The following is a 14,325-nucleotide window of genomic DNA, read 5'->3' as shown; positions in this document are numbered from 1 at the left end:
CCCCCCCCCCCAGTCATCTCCCCCACCCCCCTTCCTAACCTCCCCCACGTCCTTGTCCCCTCAGGCTCGTCACCGGTGGCCTGCCACCCCCTCCAGCTGGGGGGGGCGTTGGTGGTGGTGGTGGCCCAACTGGGTGGGGGCTCGGCCGTCTGGCGCCGGGCTGGTGGCCCCGGTAGCCGCTTCGTCCGGTTGCAGGCGTTGGGGAGCGGCCGGCTGCGACGTCCCCACGCGGTGGCCAGCGCCCGTCTCGGGGGTCACTGGTACCTTGGGGTGGCCGATAGCTCCAAGGGGGGGACCAGCACCCTCTTCCGTTGGGGGGGGACGGGGCTTCTACCCCCACCAAGCCCTCCGGCCGTGGCACCGTGACACCCACCTGGAGTTCCTGGAGCTGGGGGGGCGGCCGGCCTTGGTGGTCTGCAGTGGCACGCGGAGACCCCTGGTCTACCGGTGGAGCGGGGCGGCCTTCGCCCCCCACACCGACATCCCCCACGTGCCCGACGTCTACGCCGCGAAGCACTTCCGGCTGCGGGGTCACGTCTTCCTCTGCTTGACCCGCTTCCTGGGGGATGCCAAGGTGAGGGCGGGGCTGGGCGGGGCACATCTAGCATCATCACAGGGCTGGGGGGGGGGGGGGGGGCCATGGGGTGTCATCACATGTCTGTTGGGGTCTATGACCATCACGTGCTCATGGGGGGCCACCAGCATTGTGGGTCCATCACCATCACATGTTCCTGGGAGTCCATCACCATCACGTGTTCATGGGGGGTCATCAGCATTGGGGATCAATGGGGGTCCATGACCATCGCATGGCCATTGTGGTCTGTCACCATGACGTGTTCATGGGGGGCCATCAGTGTCATGAGTCCATGAGGTGTGATCACATGTCTGTTGGGGTCTATGACCATCACGTGTTCGTGGGGGGCCACCAGAATCATAGGTCTATATGGGGGTCCATCACCATCACATGTCCGTGGTGGTCTATCACCATCACGTGTTCATGGGGGGTCATCAGCATTGGGGGTCCATGGGAGTCCATGACCATCGCATGGCCGTTGTGGTCTGTCACCATCATGTGTTCGTGGGGGGCCACCAGCGTCATGAGTCCATGAGGTGTCACCACATGTCCGTTGGGGTCTATGACCATGATGTGTCCATGGTGGTCCATCACCAGCACATGCCCATGGAGTTCATATGACCCTGGGTGTCCATCTCCATCACGTAATCATGGGGGTCCATCTCCAGCCCTTGTTTATGATGCCCATATGAATCCTTCCCATGATGCTCCTGGCCTACAGCAGCCCACCACCTACCCCAACCCTTCCCGTGATGTCCACCACCCACCCCAACCCTTCCCGTGATGTCCACCACCCACCCCAACCCTTCCCACCACCTTCGCAGCCCAACAAAACTTTTCAAGCCACCCACCACCCCTGCCAACCCTTCTCCTTGACGGCCACCACCCACCCCAACCTTTCCCATGATTCTCTGCGGCCAGGTGATGCGTTGGGAAGGCTCCATGTTCCGGGAGGTGCAGCAGGTACCAGCGCGGGGCTCGTTGGTCTTCCAACCGTTGGCGTTGGCCGGACAACGCTACGTGATCTTGGGCAACGACTACGCCCCCAGCCGCGTCTACCGCCTCGGGCCCGGTGGCCACCTGGAGGCCACCCAGGAGTTGGTGGCCCCCACGCCGCGTGCCTTCGCCCCCCTCTCCTTGGGTCACCGTCACTTTTTGGTGGCCTCCAGCTTCAAAGGGGCCACCCAGATCTACCGGCACGTCACCGTCGACTTGGGGTCTTGAGGGACGGCAAATCTCCCGGCGCGGTGGGACGCGAGGGACGGCAAAGTGTCGCGTCCGGCGCGGAGCTGGGGACGAGGGGACGGGCGACATCTCAGGGTGGAGGTGAGCGCTTGAAGGACACGGGGACATCGGCCGTTCTGTCATTGAGCTGGGCACTCGAGGGACACGGGGACATCAAACCTGAAGGACGTGGGGACATTGGTCATCGTCATGTCATTGTGGAGCTGGGGGGTCTGAGGGACATCGAAGATCTCCTCGGCGTGGAGCTTGAGGGCCATGGGGACATCAACTGGGACGTCATGGTGGACCTGTCACCTGTGGGACCGCACGTCGTCGGGGGCCTGAAGGACATGGGGACATCAACTGTCACTTCATCATGGACCTGAGACATGGGGAGGTCAGCCATTTTGGACCCGGACGCCTGAGGGACACGGTCACCAGCTGTCACATCGCCACGGACGTGGCACCTGAGGGACATGGGGACAGCAAGTCGCCAGGTCGTGGTGCCCCCGGGTGGCAAAGGGCAGTGGGGACACGGACCAGTGTGTCGCCGTAGATGGCGTGGGGATGTGCTCGCCACGTCCCCATGGATGTGGGCACCTGGGGCCATGGGGACATCAACCACCACGTCACTGCGGCCCTCCGTGCCCGAGGGACGCGGGCCACCAACGGACCTGGGCACCTGAGGGACGTGGGGACACTGGCCACCAGGTCACTGGGGACGTGGGGACGTCAGCTGCCATGTCACCTCATTGTCCCCGGCATCTTGCCGGCACTCCTGTCCCCAGCCACCCAACACTGGTCCCGGTGTCACCCGTCGTCCCGTGCCACCCCTGGCCCCACCGTCACCGTGGCACCTCCCGCTGCCACCATCTACCTGATGTCCCCAAGGCCACCGTCCACCCAGTGTCACCCTTGGCCCCCACGTCACATTCTCACCTCCGGGTGCCACCACCCACCCAGCGCCTCGTCCCCAATGCCACCACTGGCCCCTTGTCCTTCTGTCCCCTCCCTGTCCCCCCTGATGCCACCACAGGGGACCCTCCCCTTCCCCCCCAAATAACCAAATTTACCTTTTTTAACCTTTTTTTATTATTAATTTCCCCTTTTCTTGGAATTTTTTTTTTTTTGGGGGGGGGTGAAACCACCCCCCAAATAAACCCGCTCCTCCCCCACCCTCTCCCCTCCTCTGCGTGTCACTGGGGCCACCTGGGTCCCCTCTGGGCTTGGGGACACTTGGGGACACCTCAGCATGTGCTGGCGGCTCCTGCGGAGAAACAGGGGGGTCAGGGGGTGCCCAGATGTCCCCCTTCCCCGGACACCCAAGTGTCCCCTCCCCCCCGGCTGTCCCCGTGTCCATCCCCCCCTCCCCGGACACGTGTGACACGTGTGTCCCCCAAGGCGGGGAGGGGACTTACCAGGCCCGACGAGGTGGGACATCTCCGGAGGGGGACGGCGACGGCTGTGGGGGTGGGAGGGGTCAGGGGGGCTGTGACACCCCAATGTCCCCATGTCCCATGACCCCCCATGGCCCCATGGCCCCACCTCCCCATGTCCCCATTACTCTCCACATGTCCCCACGTTCCATGACCCCCATGTCCCCAACCTCTCCATGTCCCCATGTCCTCCATGACCCCCCAAGTCCCCATGTCCCCCCTGTCCCATGTCCCCATGTCCTCCATGACCCCTGGCCCATGTCCCATGTGTCCCCATGTCCCCAGTTACATCCCATGTCCCCATGTCCCCACCCCTCCATGTCCCCATGTCCTCAATCCCTGTCCCATGTCCCCACCTTCCCATGTCCTCCATGACCCTCATGTCCCCACCTCTCCATGTCCCCATGTCCTTTGTGACCCCCATGTCCCATGTCCCCCCATGTCTCCGTGTCCTCCATTACACCCCATGTCCCCATGACCCCCCATGTGTCCCCATGTCCCTATGTGTCCCCATGTCCTCATGTCCTCCATTACTCCCCATGTCCCCCCACGTCCCATGTCCCCCATGTCCCCAACCTCTCCATGCCCCCATGTCCTCCACGACCCCCCCCCATGTCCCCAGTGTCCCCTCATGTCCCACCTGGCTTTGCTCCGGCACTTGCACTTCCCACCTGGCAGGGGACACAAGAGGTGACAGACGCTGGGGACACGCACGACACGTGTGTGTGTATGTGTGTTTGTGTGTGTGTCCCAGGGGACACTGAGCCCAGGGGACCCCCCCGGGGACATGGGAACCCCCCCTCCCCCCCCCCAAGTGACACGGGGACACCCCCCCGGGTGACACTCACTGAGCAGGACGATGATGCCGATGACACAGAGGACGGCGGCCACCACCAGCCCCGCCACGCGCAGGTTGTACCAGTCTGGGGGGGGGGCACACAGTGGGGACACCCCAGTCACACACACCACCACCACCCCCCCCTTGGGGACACCCCCTGTCACCCCTGTGGGGACACCCCTGCCACCCCCCCCATCTTGGGGACACCCCTGTCACCCCCTTGGGGACCTCTGTGCCACCCCTCCCCCCTTTTGGGGACACCCCTGCCACCCCCTTGGGGACCTTTGGGACACCCCCCCCTTTTGGGGACACCCCTGCCACCCCCCTGGAGACCTCTGTGCCACCCCCCACCTTTTGGGGACACCCCTGTCACCCCCTTGGGGACCTCTGTGCCACCCCTCCCCCCTTTTGGGGACACCCCTGCCACCCCCCTGGAGACCTCTGTGCCACCCCCCACCTTTTGGGGACACCCCTGCCACCCCCTTGGGGACCTCTGGGATAGCTCCCCCCCCCCCTTTTGGGGACACACCTCTCACCCCCGTGGGGACACCCCTGTCACCCCCATGGGGACCTCTGTGCCACCCCCTCCCCTTTTGGGGACACCCCTGTCACCCCCCCCCTTTTGGGGACACCCCTGTCACCCCTGTGGGGACCTCCCTGCCACCCCTCCCGCCCCCCATTTTGGGGCCACCCCTGTCACCCCCCTCCCACTCACCATACTGGAAGGGACTGGTGACATCTGGTGGGGAGGAGGAGGAGTCAGAAGCACCCAGACTGGGGCACCAGTACGGCCCCCCCCGTATCCCAGTGTCCCTCCCAGTATCCCCCACTCCCCTAAGACCCACCCCCCCCCGCTCCTCCCAGTCCACCCCCCCACCCCCAGTATGACCCCCCAACCCCAGTATGACCCCCCCACCCCCAGTATGACCCCCCCCCAGTATGACCCCCACACCCCCAGCGTGACCCCTCCACCCCCAGTATGACCCCCCCCACCCCCAGCATGACCCCTCCACCCCCAATATGACCCCCCCCCACCCCCAGCATGACCCCCCCACCCCCAGTATGACCCCCCCCACCCCCAGCATGACCCCCCCACCCCCATCATGACCCCCCCACCCCCAGCATGACCCCCCCCCAGCCCCATCCAGCCCCTCCCAGTTTGTCCCCGTCACTCACCAGTGGGGACAGGGTTTCCTCTCACGGGGGACAAAACTGGAGGGGGGAAAACCAGTCGGGGAGCCTCAACCGCCCCAGCGCCTCCCGGCTCCCTCTCGTTCCCACTCCCCCCCAGTTCCCCCCCAGTACCTCCCGGCTGCCCCCCAACCCCTCCCAGTTTCCCCAAATTCCTCCCCACTTCCCTCCCAATTCCTCCCCAGGGCCCCCCCAGTATCCACAATTCCTCCCCAGTTCCCCCCCAACGTCTCCAGTTTCCTCCGAGTTTAACCCAGTTCCCTCCCAGTTCCCCCCAATTCCCCCCGAATTACCCTCAGTTTCCCCGTTCTCTCCCAGTTTTCCCAGTTCCACCTCCCAGCTCCCTCCAATTCCCCCCCAGTTCCCCCAGTTCTGTCCCAACGACCCCCCAGTTGCCCCTATTTACTCCCAGTTCCCCCAGTTCTCCCCCAAATCCCCCCAATTCCCCCCCAGTTCCTCCCCAATTGCTCCCAATTCCCCCCAGTTCTCTCCCAATTCCCCCCCAGTTCCTCCCCAAATCCCCCCAATTCCCCCAGTTCTCCCCCAATTCCCTCCCAGTCCCTCCCCACTTACTCCCAGTTCCCCCAAATCCCCCCAATTCCCCCCCAATTCCCTCCCAGTTCCTCCCCAAATCCCCCCAATTCCCCCCCAGTTCCTCCCCAAATCCCCCCAATTCCCCCCCAGTTCTCTCCCAATTCCCCCCCAGTTCCTCCCCAAATCCCCCCAATTCCCCCAGTTCTCCCCCAATTCCCTCCCAGTCCCTCCCCACTTACTCCCAGTTCCCCCAAATCCCCCCAATTCCCCCCCAATTCCCTCCCAGTTCCCCCAGTTTCTCCCCCAAATCCCCCAATTCCCCCCCAGTTCCTCCCCAATTGCTCCCAATTCCCCCCCAGTTCTCCCCCCAATCCCCCCCAGTTCCCTCCCAGTCCCTCCCCAATTGCTCCCAGTTCCCCCAAATCCCCCCAATTCCCCCCCAATTCCTCCCAGTTCCCTCCCAGTTCCCCCAGTTCTCCCCCAAGTCCCCCCAAATCCCTCCCCCCCCCCCCCCCCCCCCCCCCCCCCGTACCTGCCAGCAACACCAGAACCCTCAGGGCGCCCCCCACCATCTTGTGACCTTTGACCCCTGGGAGGGGGGACACACGTCAATCCTCGAGGACCCGGGGGGGGGGGGTGGGGATGGGGGGTGGTGGTGAGAGTGGGGGAGGGGGTGTGCCCCCCCCCCCTCCCCCCACGCTCCCAGTGGACCCGGGCGTCCGGGTGGGGGAGGGGCGGGTGAGTCACAGCAGATTCCTGAGTGGGGCGTTACTGGGAGGGCCCTTTTGGGGGGGGTATGGGGGGTGGGGACGGGACAGACGACATGGGGGTCCCCCCCCCCCCTTACGCAGTTCAAGGGCCCCGCCCCACGCAAGGAGGGACCCCCCACCACCACCCCCACGCGGGGAACCCCACACCCCACTCAGGGCACCTAAGTATTCAAAGAGCCCCCCATCTGGGGGACCCCCCACGCGGGGAAACCCCCCTCCCACTCAGGGACCCACCCATTTAGGGGACCCCCCCCCAACCGGGGACCCAGGAATCCAGGAAACACGCCCCCACCCGTGGGACTCCCCACTCAGGGGATTCAGGAGTCTGTGGGAACTCCCCACCCATGGGACCCCCCACTCAGGGGACTCAGGAGTCTGGGGGACCCCTCGCACCCCAGGGAACCCCCCCACTCAGGGCACCCCGCCACCCAGAGGACCTCCCACCCGTGGGACCCCCCACTCAGCGGGGAGCCAGGCATCCGCGGGACCCCCCACCCAAGGGACCCCCCACCCAGGGAACCCCCACTCAGGGCACCCAGGCACCCGAGGAACCTCCCCCCAACTTGGGGGACCCCCCCACCCACCCAAGGGACCCCCCCACGCGTGCGGGGTGCCCCCACTCACCTTCCCACGTCAACAATGAGCAAACCAGGAATTTTTTTGGGGTGGGGGGGAACAACAACCACACCTAGGAGGGGGCGGGGCTACACCTGAGGGGGGGGGAGGTCATCACCTCGCCGTGGGCGGGGCCACAGGGGCCACCCACCCCCCGTGGGTGCTCCCCAGGGGCGGTGGGTGTTCAATGGGGGTTGTGTCCTCCCCTCCCCCACCCCTCCCCACCCGCCTCTTTCCCCTCCCCCACCCGTGCGCCTGGGGCCTCTTGGACCGGTTCAATGGGGCCTTGTTCTCCCACGCACACCCGGACGCCTGCGTCCCCCGTGGGGGCCCCCCCTTCCGCCCCCCCCCCGCCCACGCCTGACCCCACTGACCCCCCCCATCCCCCTCACAAGGGACCCATTGAGGCTGTTCCCAGGGTGGGGACGGTGTCACCCCACCCCCAGCATCCCCCGTGGGTGCCCCCCCCCCCACCCACGCCCTACCCTGTCGCCCCCCAAGGGACCCACTGAGGATGTTCTCAGAGTGGGGTGGGGTGGGCTGGGGGGGGTGTCACCCTTACGTCCCCTCTCAGGGCGGGTGACGCTTTTCCCAAGCGTCGGGGTGTTGCCACCACCCCTGGCAACCCCACTACAGCCCAACCCCCCCATTGCATCCGTGTGACACACCACACACACCCCCCCCCCCCAGGACTCAGGCGTCCACCCCCCACGGCCACGGGGAGTTCCTGGGGTGGGGGCCGAGTGGAGCAGGGGGTGGGGTCGGGTGTAACCGCCGTCGGATGGTGCGGGTGCCAGGCAGCAGCCGGGTGTAGCCCAGGGGTGGGTGCCGAGTGTTCTCTGGGTGTAGCAGGGGGTGGGTGCTGGGTGTAACTACCATAGCACGGGGTGGGTGCCAGACACAAACCAGGTGTAGCCCAGGGGTGGGTGCTGGGTGTTCTCTGGGTGTAGCAGCGGCTGGGTGCTGGTTGTAAGCGCTGTAGGGTGGTGTGGGTGCCAGACACCAACCAGGTGTAGCCCAGGGGTGGGTGCCAGGTGTTCTCTGGGTGTAGCAGGGGGTGGGTGCTGGGTGTAAGCACTGTAGCGCAGTGCAGGTGCCAGGCAGCAGCCGGGTGTAGCCCAGGGGTGGGTGCCGAGTGTTCTCCAGGTGTAGCAGGGGCTGGGGGCTGGGTGTAAGCGCTGTAGCACGGTGCGGGTGACAGGCAGCAGCCGGGTGTAGCCCAGGGGTGGGTTCTGGGTGTTCTCTGGGTGTAGCAGGGGGTGGGTGCTGGGTGTAACTGCTGTAGTGGAGTGCGGGTGCCAAGCACCGACAGGGTGTAGCCCAGGGGTGGGTGCCGGGTGTTCTCTGGCTATAGCACAGGGTGGGGGCCGGGTGTAACCACCATAGCACAGGGTGGGTGCCAGACACCAACCAGGTGTAGCCCATGGGTGGGTGCTGGTGTTCTCCGGGTGTAGCCCAGGGGTGGGTTCTGGGTGTTCTCTGGGTGTAGCAGGGGCTGGGTGCTGGGTATTACCACTGTACCACGGTGATCTCCGGGTGTAGCACCCGCCAGGTGTTGCGTGGATGTAACGCGATGCCCTCAGGGTGCCAGCTGGCGCTTCGCCAGGTGTCGTCTGGTGCGGCGGCGCAGCGGCACCCGAGCCGGGTGTCCTCCCAGTGTAGCACAGCGTAGGAGCCGGGTGTTCACCGGGTGTAGGAAGTTGGCAGAGCGGGTGTTAACCGTGCGTGCCCATGGCACACTGGTGCGAGGGGGGGTGTGTGTGTGTGTGGGGTGTGTGGGGGTGTTCCGGCATGTCTCTGCCTGTTGGCGCCAGGCGGTGACACCCCACGCTGCAACGGTGACGCTGACAACCGTTCCCTGTTCCCCACCCACACACCCACACACACACCCCCCTCCGCCATGTCCCCCCTTCACGGTGCCGGGGCCACATGACACGCGTGTCACCCCTCACATGTGTGTGTGTGTACACATGCACAGACGTTGTGCTTGACGGGGGGTGTGTGTGTGTGTGTGTCTTTATTGGTGTTTCCGTGGTAACATGTCCTCCGTGGTGATGTGCCCTTCTGCACGGGGGAGGGGGGGAAGGGAAGGAATTTAGGGGACACAAACGTCCGGGTGCCCCCCAGCTGCCCCACCCCAACCCCAAACCCTCAGCGGATCGACTGATGGGTGTCCGGGTGTTGTCGTCCCTGTCCCCCTCCCTCCCTCCCCGGAGGACCAGGCCAGCCCCTCACCACTCGCAGATGTACACCCTCTCCTCGGTGGTCGTGCGTGGGGTGGGGGATGGCGGCGGGGGGGTGTCGGGGGGCAGTGAGGGGCTGGGGGGTCCCTCGGTGACGGTGAACTCGTCCACGCGGAAGAGCCAGCGCCCCGGGATCCCCACGTTGCTTTTGTGGCCGATGCGCAGCACCGCCGGCGAGCGCGAGCCCGGGATGTTGTAGTAGTGGATGTCGTCCCCGCTGTTGAACCCAGCCTGGAGGCGGGGGGGTCAGGAGGGGGGGGGGGGGTCGGGGACACGGAGGGGGGGGGTGACAGAGGGGGGACGAGGTGGGGGCAGAAGCCATCGGGGGCCAAGGAGCCGTGGTTCTGCCCCAATCCCCTTCACTTTGGCCCCGATCCCCTTCATTCCTGCCCAAATCCCCTTAATTCTGACCAAATCCCCTAATTCCTCCCCAATCCTCTTAATTTTACCCCAAATCCCCTTAATCCCACCCCATACCCCCTTAATTCCACCCCAAACCCCCTTAATTCCACCCCAAACCCGCTTGATTTCACCCCAAACCCCCTTGATTTCACCACAAATACCATTTACTCTGCCCAAATCCCCTTAATTTAAACCCAGATTCCCTTAACACTGCCCAAATCCCCTAATTCCTCCCCAAATCTCCTTCATTACACCCCAAACCACCTTTGATTTCACCCCAAAACCACTTGATTTCACCCCAAACCCCCTTGATTTCACCCCAAACCACCTTTGATTTCACCCCAAACCCACTTGATTTCACCCCAAACCCCTTTGATTTCACCACAAATACCATTAACTCTGCCCAAATCCCCTTAATTTAAACCCAGATTCACTTAACACTGCCCAAACCCCCTAATTCCTCCCCAAATCTCCTTCATTACACCCCAAACCCCCTTGATTTCCCCCCAAATCCCCTTAACTCTGCCCCAATAACCTAATTGCACCCCAAATCCCCTTAATTCCACCCCAAATCCCCTTGATTTCACCCCAAATTCCCTTCATTCCACCCCAAACCCCTTTAATTTCACATCAAAACCCCTTAATTTGGATGAAAGCCTCTCAATTACAACCCCAAATCCCCCTAAATCTGCCCAAACTCCATAATTCTGCCCTAAATCCCTTTAATCCCACCCCAAATCCCCTTAATACCACCCCAACCATCTAAAATCAGTCCAACCCCCTTAATTTAACCTCAAATTCCTTTAATTCCACTTCAAATTCCCTTAATTTGGCCCAGATCCCCTTAATTTCACCCCATATTTCCTCAATTTGGCCAAAATCCCCTTAATCCCACCCCAAATCCCCTTAATTTGTCCTAAATCTCCTTAATCCTACCCCAAAACCCCTTAATTTGGTTCAAACCCCCTTAATCCCACCCCAATTTGCCTTAATATGTCCTAAAACCCCCTAATCCCCTTAATGTGGCCTAAATCCCCTTAATCCCACCCCGAATCCCCTTAATATGTCCTAAATCCCCCTAATCCCACCCCAAAGCCACTTAATTTGGCCTAAATCCCCTTAATCCCACCCCAAAACCCCTTAATTAGGTTCAAATCTCCTTAATCCCACTACGAATCCCCTTAATATGTCCTAAATTTCCATAATTCCATCCCAAATCCCCTTAATCCCACCCCAAACCCTCTTAATTCATCGTAAATTCTCTGAATTCCTCCCACCCAGGCAGGTGGCCCCTGTCCCACGGGGACAGGGGGGAACACCGGGGTGTCCCCCGTGTCCCCAACACCCACCTGGGCCGGGATGCCCCCCAGGCCGGTGTGGGCATCCCCGGCGTTGGAGATGCCCGTGGTCCATTGGATGTCACCGTAGTTGAACATGACGAAGGAGGTGGCCCCATCGGTGGCCAACACGGCCTGGAAGGTGTTCACCTGCGGCGGGGCGGGGGGGAGGGGGGAAGAAGGAATGTCACCGTGTCACCGCGTCACCATGTCACCGCGTCACCACGACCCCCCCCATTGCTGTGGCCCCCAGCTCTCTCTTTCCATCCCCGTGTCCCCGTCTCCTCGTGTCCCGCACAACATGGCCCAACCCCACCTCCCCGTTCACTGTCCCCGTGTCCCCCGCCATGTCCCCCCATCCCACCTTGTGACCCCTCCCCATGTCCCCCCCCCCCCCCACCATTCCCTGTGCCCCGCCCCCTTGGGAGGTGACGCCGCGATTGGAGGCCACCAAGGCTGAGGGGGTGCGGATCAAAGATGGTTGAGCACCCCCTTTGTCCCCCACCTTGTCGGAGGCGGCCCCGAAGAAGGAGACGCGATGCCAGGTGGCCACGAAGGCCCAGGTGGGCCGGGGGGCTGGGTCAGAGGGGGCCACCGCGGGGACAAGGTCACGAGCCAGGCGGGCCAGCAGCTCCGGCTCCCGGCTCTGCCGGTAGAAGACTTCTCCTCCCAGTCTGGTGTCCACGTCAGCCCAGTATGGGGCCACGAAGGGGCGGTGGCCGGGCAGCGGGAAGGGCTGGGGGGTGAATTCGGGGACTCCTGTCCCAAACGACACCACCCCGTTGTTGTTGACCTGTAGGAGACAACCAGAACCCCCCCCAACAGTGACCCGCTCCTGGCGCGCGGCCGTCACCTGTGGTGGCCTTCAACTGTGGTGGCACCAAGCAGGGTGGCCCCCGGCAGGGATGTGTCTTCAACCACGGCGAACCCAGTCGTGATATCTCCAGTCACGGTGACCCCCCAACCATCTCGGCTCCCAACTGGTGGCTCCCAGCCAGGATCCTCTGATCCATGGTGGCCCCAACCATCTTGACCCCCAACCATGGTGGCCTCCAACCGTGATGTCACCTACCCATGGAGCCCCAAGCCTGGTACATCCAACTTTGGTGGCCCCCAACCATGGTTTCACCAACTATGGTGGTCTCCAACCATGGTGGCACTCAACCCATGGTGACCCCCAACCCCTGGTGACCCCCAACCCCTGGTGACCCCCACCCAGGGAATCTCCACCCATACTGGTCCAACCCATGACGCCTTCACCCACAGTGGCCCAAACTCATGGTGTCCCCAGCCCAGGCCACCTCCAACCCCGTGATGTCACCCAACCACGGTGTCTCCAACCCACAGTGTCCACAGCCCGGGCCCCCCCGAGCACCCTGCCCCACAGCACCCTCCTGCCCCATCATGCCCTGGGACCCACATAGAGGGAGTGGTGGGGTTGTCCATAGAAGGAGAAGGTCTCCTCGAGGATGATCTTGGGGCTCATCCCGTCGTCTTCACGGGGGGTGGCCTTGTCCCCTGCGCTTGACCCGAAGGGGTAGAGCAGCTCATCTGGGGTGGGGGGGGTGGGGGGCACCCATCAGGGACCCACAGCGAGGAGTGGGGAACCTCCACGCCGTGGAGTGGGACCCCCATGGTGGCCCAGACACTATTCCTCCCCCCCCCATGTCGCTATGGGACCTTCCAGTATGAGTGTGGGACCTCCCAAAAGGGGTATGGGAACCTCCCAGTATGGGGCTGGGAGCCCCAGGGTCACCCTGGGACCCCCCACTATGGGGCTGGGACCCCCAGGGTCACCCTGGGACCCCCCACTATGGGGCTGGGACCCCCAGGGTCAAACTAGGACCTCCCACTATGGGGCTGAGACCCTCGGGGTCACCCTGGGATGTCCCCCAGTATGGGACTGGGACCCCATGGGATCATCTAGGACCTCCATGTCCCGTGGGTGCCCCCCCATGTGTCCCCACTCACCCGGGGGTCCCATGGGTGCCCCCCACGTGTCCCCACTCACCCGAGGCTCTTGTGGGTGCCCCCCATGCTCCCACGGTGTCCCCACTCACCCAGGGGTCCCACGGGTGCACCCCATGTGTCTCCACTCACCTGAGGCTCGCGTGGGTGCCCGCCACGTTCCCACGGTGTCCCTGCTCCACTGGGGGTCCCATGGGTGCCCCCCACATGTCCCCACTCACCCAGGGGTCCCATGGGTGCCCCCCATGTCCCCAGGGGTCCCCACTCACCTGGTGGTCCTGTGGGTGCCCCCACATCCCCACAATGTCCCCACACACCCAGGGGTTCCATGGGTGCCCCCCATGTGTCCCCACTCACCCGAGGCTCTTGTGGGTGCCCCCCAGGTCCCCAGGGGTCCCCAGTCACCGGTGGGGATGAGGAGGAGGAGGAGGAGCGCGGGCAGAGCCTTCACCTGCCCAGGCCTGGGGGAAGGGGGTGGGGTGGGGGTGAGGGGCACTCGGCCCTCCTTCATCTGTCTGTCCGTCCTTCATCCATCCATCCATCCATCCATCCATCCATCCATCCATCCATCCATCCATCCATCCATCCATCCACCCATCCACCCATCCCTCCCCAGACCTTTCTCCATCCACATCTCCATGACCAGATGGATGGAGAAACCCTTGAAGATCTCCTGGATTTGTCCACCTAATCATCCATCCTTCTTCTGGGGATCCAACCACCCAACTGTCCACCTATTTCTCCTTCCACCCACCCAACCATCCGCCTCTCTCCTTCCTCAATGATTTTCTCCATCCATTCTTCAACGGTTTCTCCACCCAACCCTCCACCTTCAGTGGTTTCTCCATCCATATCTCCAGGGACGAGTGGGTGAGGAGGCCACCAGAGAAGTTCTTTGGTTTCTCCATCCATCCATTGACGCTTCTTGGATGGATGGAGAAAGCGTTGAAGAACTTCCTTGATGGTTTCTCCATCCATCCATCCACCCACCCATCCATCCATCCATCCATCCATCCATCCATCCATCCATCCATCCATCCATCCATCCATCCATCCATCCATCCATCCATCCATCCATCCATCCTTCATCCATCCGTCTGTCCGTCCATCCTTCATCCATCCGTCCGTCCATCCCTCCGTCCGTCCATCTGTCCTCCATCCACCCCTCTCCCCCCTCCCTCCCTCCCTCCATC

General features: G+C 63.6%; 3 protein-coding genes across 6 annotated transcripts in view; 1 reads left to right on the top strand and 2 right to left on the bottom strand.

Moving 5' to 3' along the window:
* The window catches only part of LOC116961612 (leucine-rich repeat LGI family member 4-like), a 56,963-nt gene extending 55,150 nt beyond the window's left edge, over positions 1 to 1,813 (top strand). The window contains 3 exon segments of the mRNA XM_042797192.1: positions 14 to 309; positions 311 to 574; positions 1,496 to 1,813. Coding sequence (XP_042653126.1) covers positions 14 to 309; positions 311 to 574; positions 1,496 to 1,798 — 863 coding nt within the window. The 3' untranslated portion in view covers positions 1,799 to 1,813.
* A 240-nt stretch (positions 1,814 to 2,053) lies between these two features.
* On the bottom strand, positions 2,054 to 7,393 carry LOC122153854 (FXYD domain-containing ion transport regulator 3-like). Of its 4 annotated transcripts, none has more exons than XM_042797237.1 (8): positions 7,192 to 7,393; positions 6,330 to 6,386; positions 5,249 to 5,284; positions 4,788 to 4,811; positions 4,083 to 4,157; positions 3,875 to 3,934; positions 3,217 to 3,260; positions 2,054 to 2,139 (listed from the first exon to the last, which is right to left on the bottom strand). In XM_042797237.1, exons 2-8 carry the CDS (start codon positions 6,367 to 6,369, stop codon positions 2,110 to 2,112), a joined length of 309 nt encoding a protein of 102 aa, XP_042653171.1. In that variant the 5' UTR covers positions 6,370 to 6,386; positions 7,192 to 7,393; the 3' UTR covers positions 2,054 to 2,109. The 4 variants fall into 4 exon arrangements, with proteins under 4 accessions (XP_042653171.1, XP_042653172.1, XP_042653169.1 ...); XM_042797238.1 differs by having other exon boundaries at positions 3,875 to 3,905; XM_042797235.1 differs by lacking the exon at positions 2,054 to 2,139 and adding an exon at positions 2,862 to 3,065.
* Positions 7,394 to 9,413: 2,020 nt separating this feature from the next.
* On the bottom strand, positions 9,414 to 14,106 carry LOC122153832 (sushi, nidogen and EGF-like domain-containing protein 1). The gene is made up of 5 exons (XM_042797190.1): positions 13,956 to 14,106; positions 12,585 to 12,715; positions 11,670 to 11,957; positions 11,177 to 11,314; positions 9,414 to 9,656 (listed from the first exon to the last, which is right to left on the bottom strand). The coding sequence occupies exons 1-5, from the start codon at positions 14,104 to 14,106 to the stop codon at positions 9,414 to 9,416; spliced, it is 951 nt and encodes a 316-aa protein (XP_042653124.1).
* Positions 14,107 to 14,325: the final 219 nt, after the last annotated feature.

The sequence above is a fragment of the Tyto alba genome, unplaced genomic scaffold (assembly GCF_018691265.1).
Source record: "Tyto alba isolate M040663 unplaced genomic scaffold, T.alba_DEE_v4.0 Super-Scaffold_24, whole genome shotgun sequence".
Lineage (NCBI taxonomy): Eukaryota > Metazoa > Chordata > Aves > Strigiformes > Tytonidae > Tyto > Tyto alba.
Note: the sequence above shows the minus strand (reverse complement) of the source record. Positions and strands in the feature narration are given on the sequence as shown.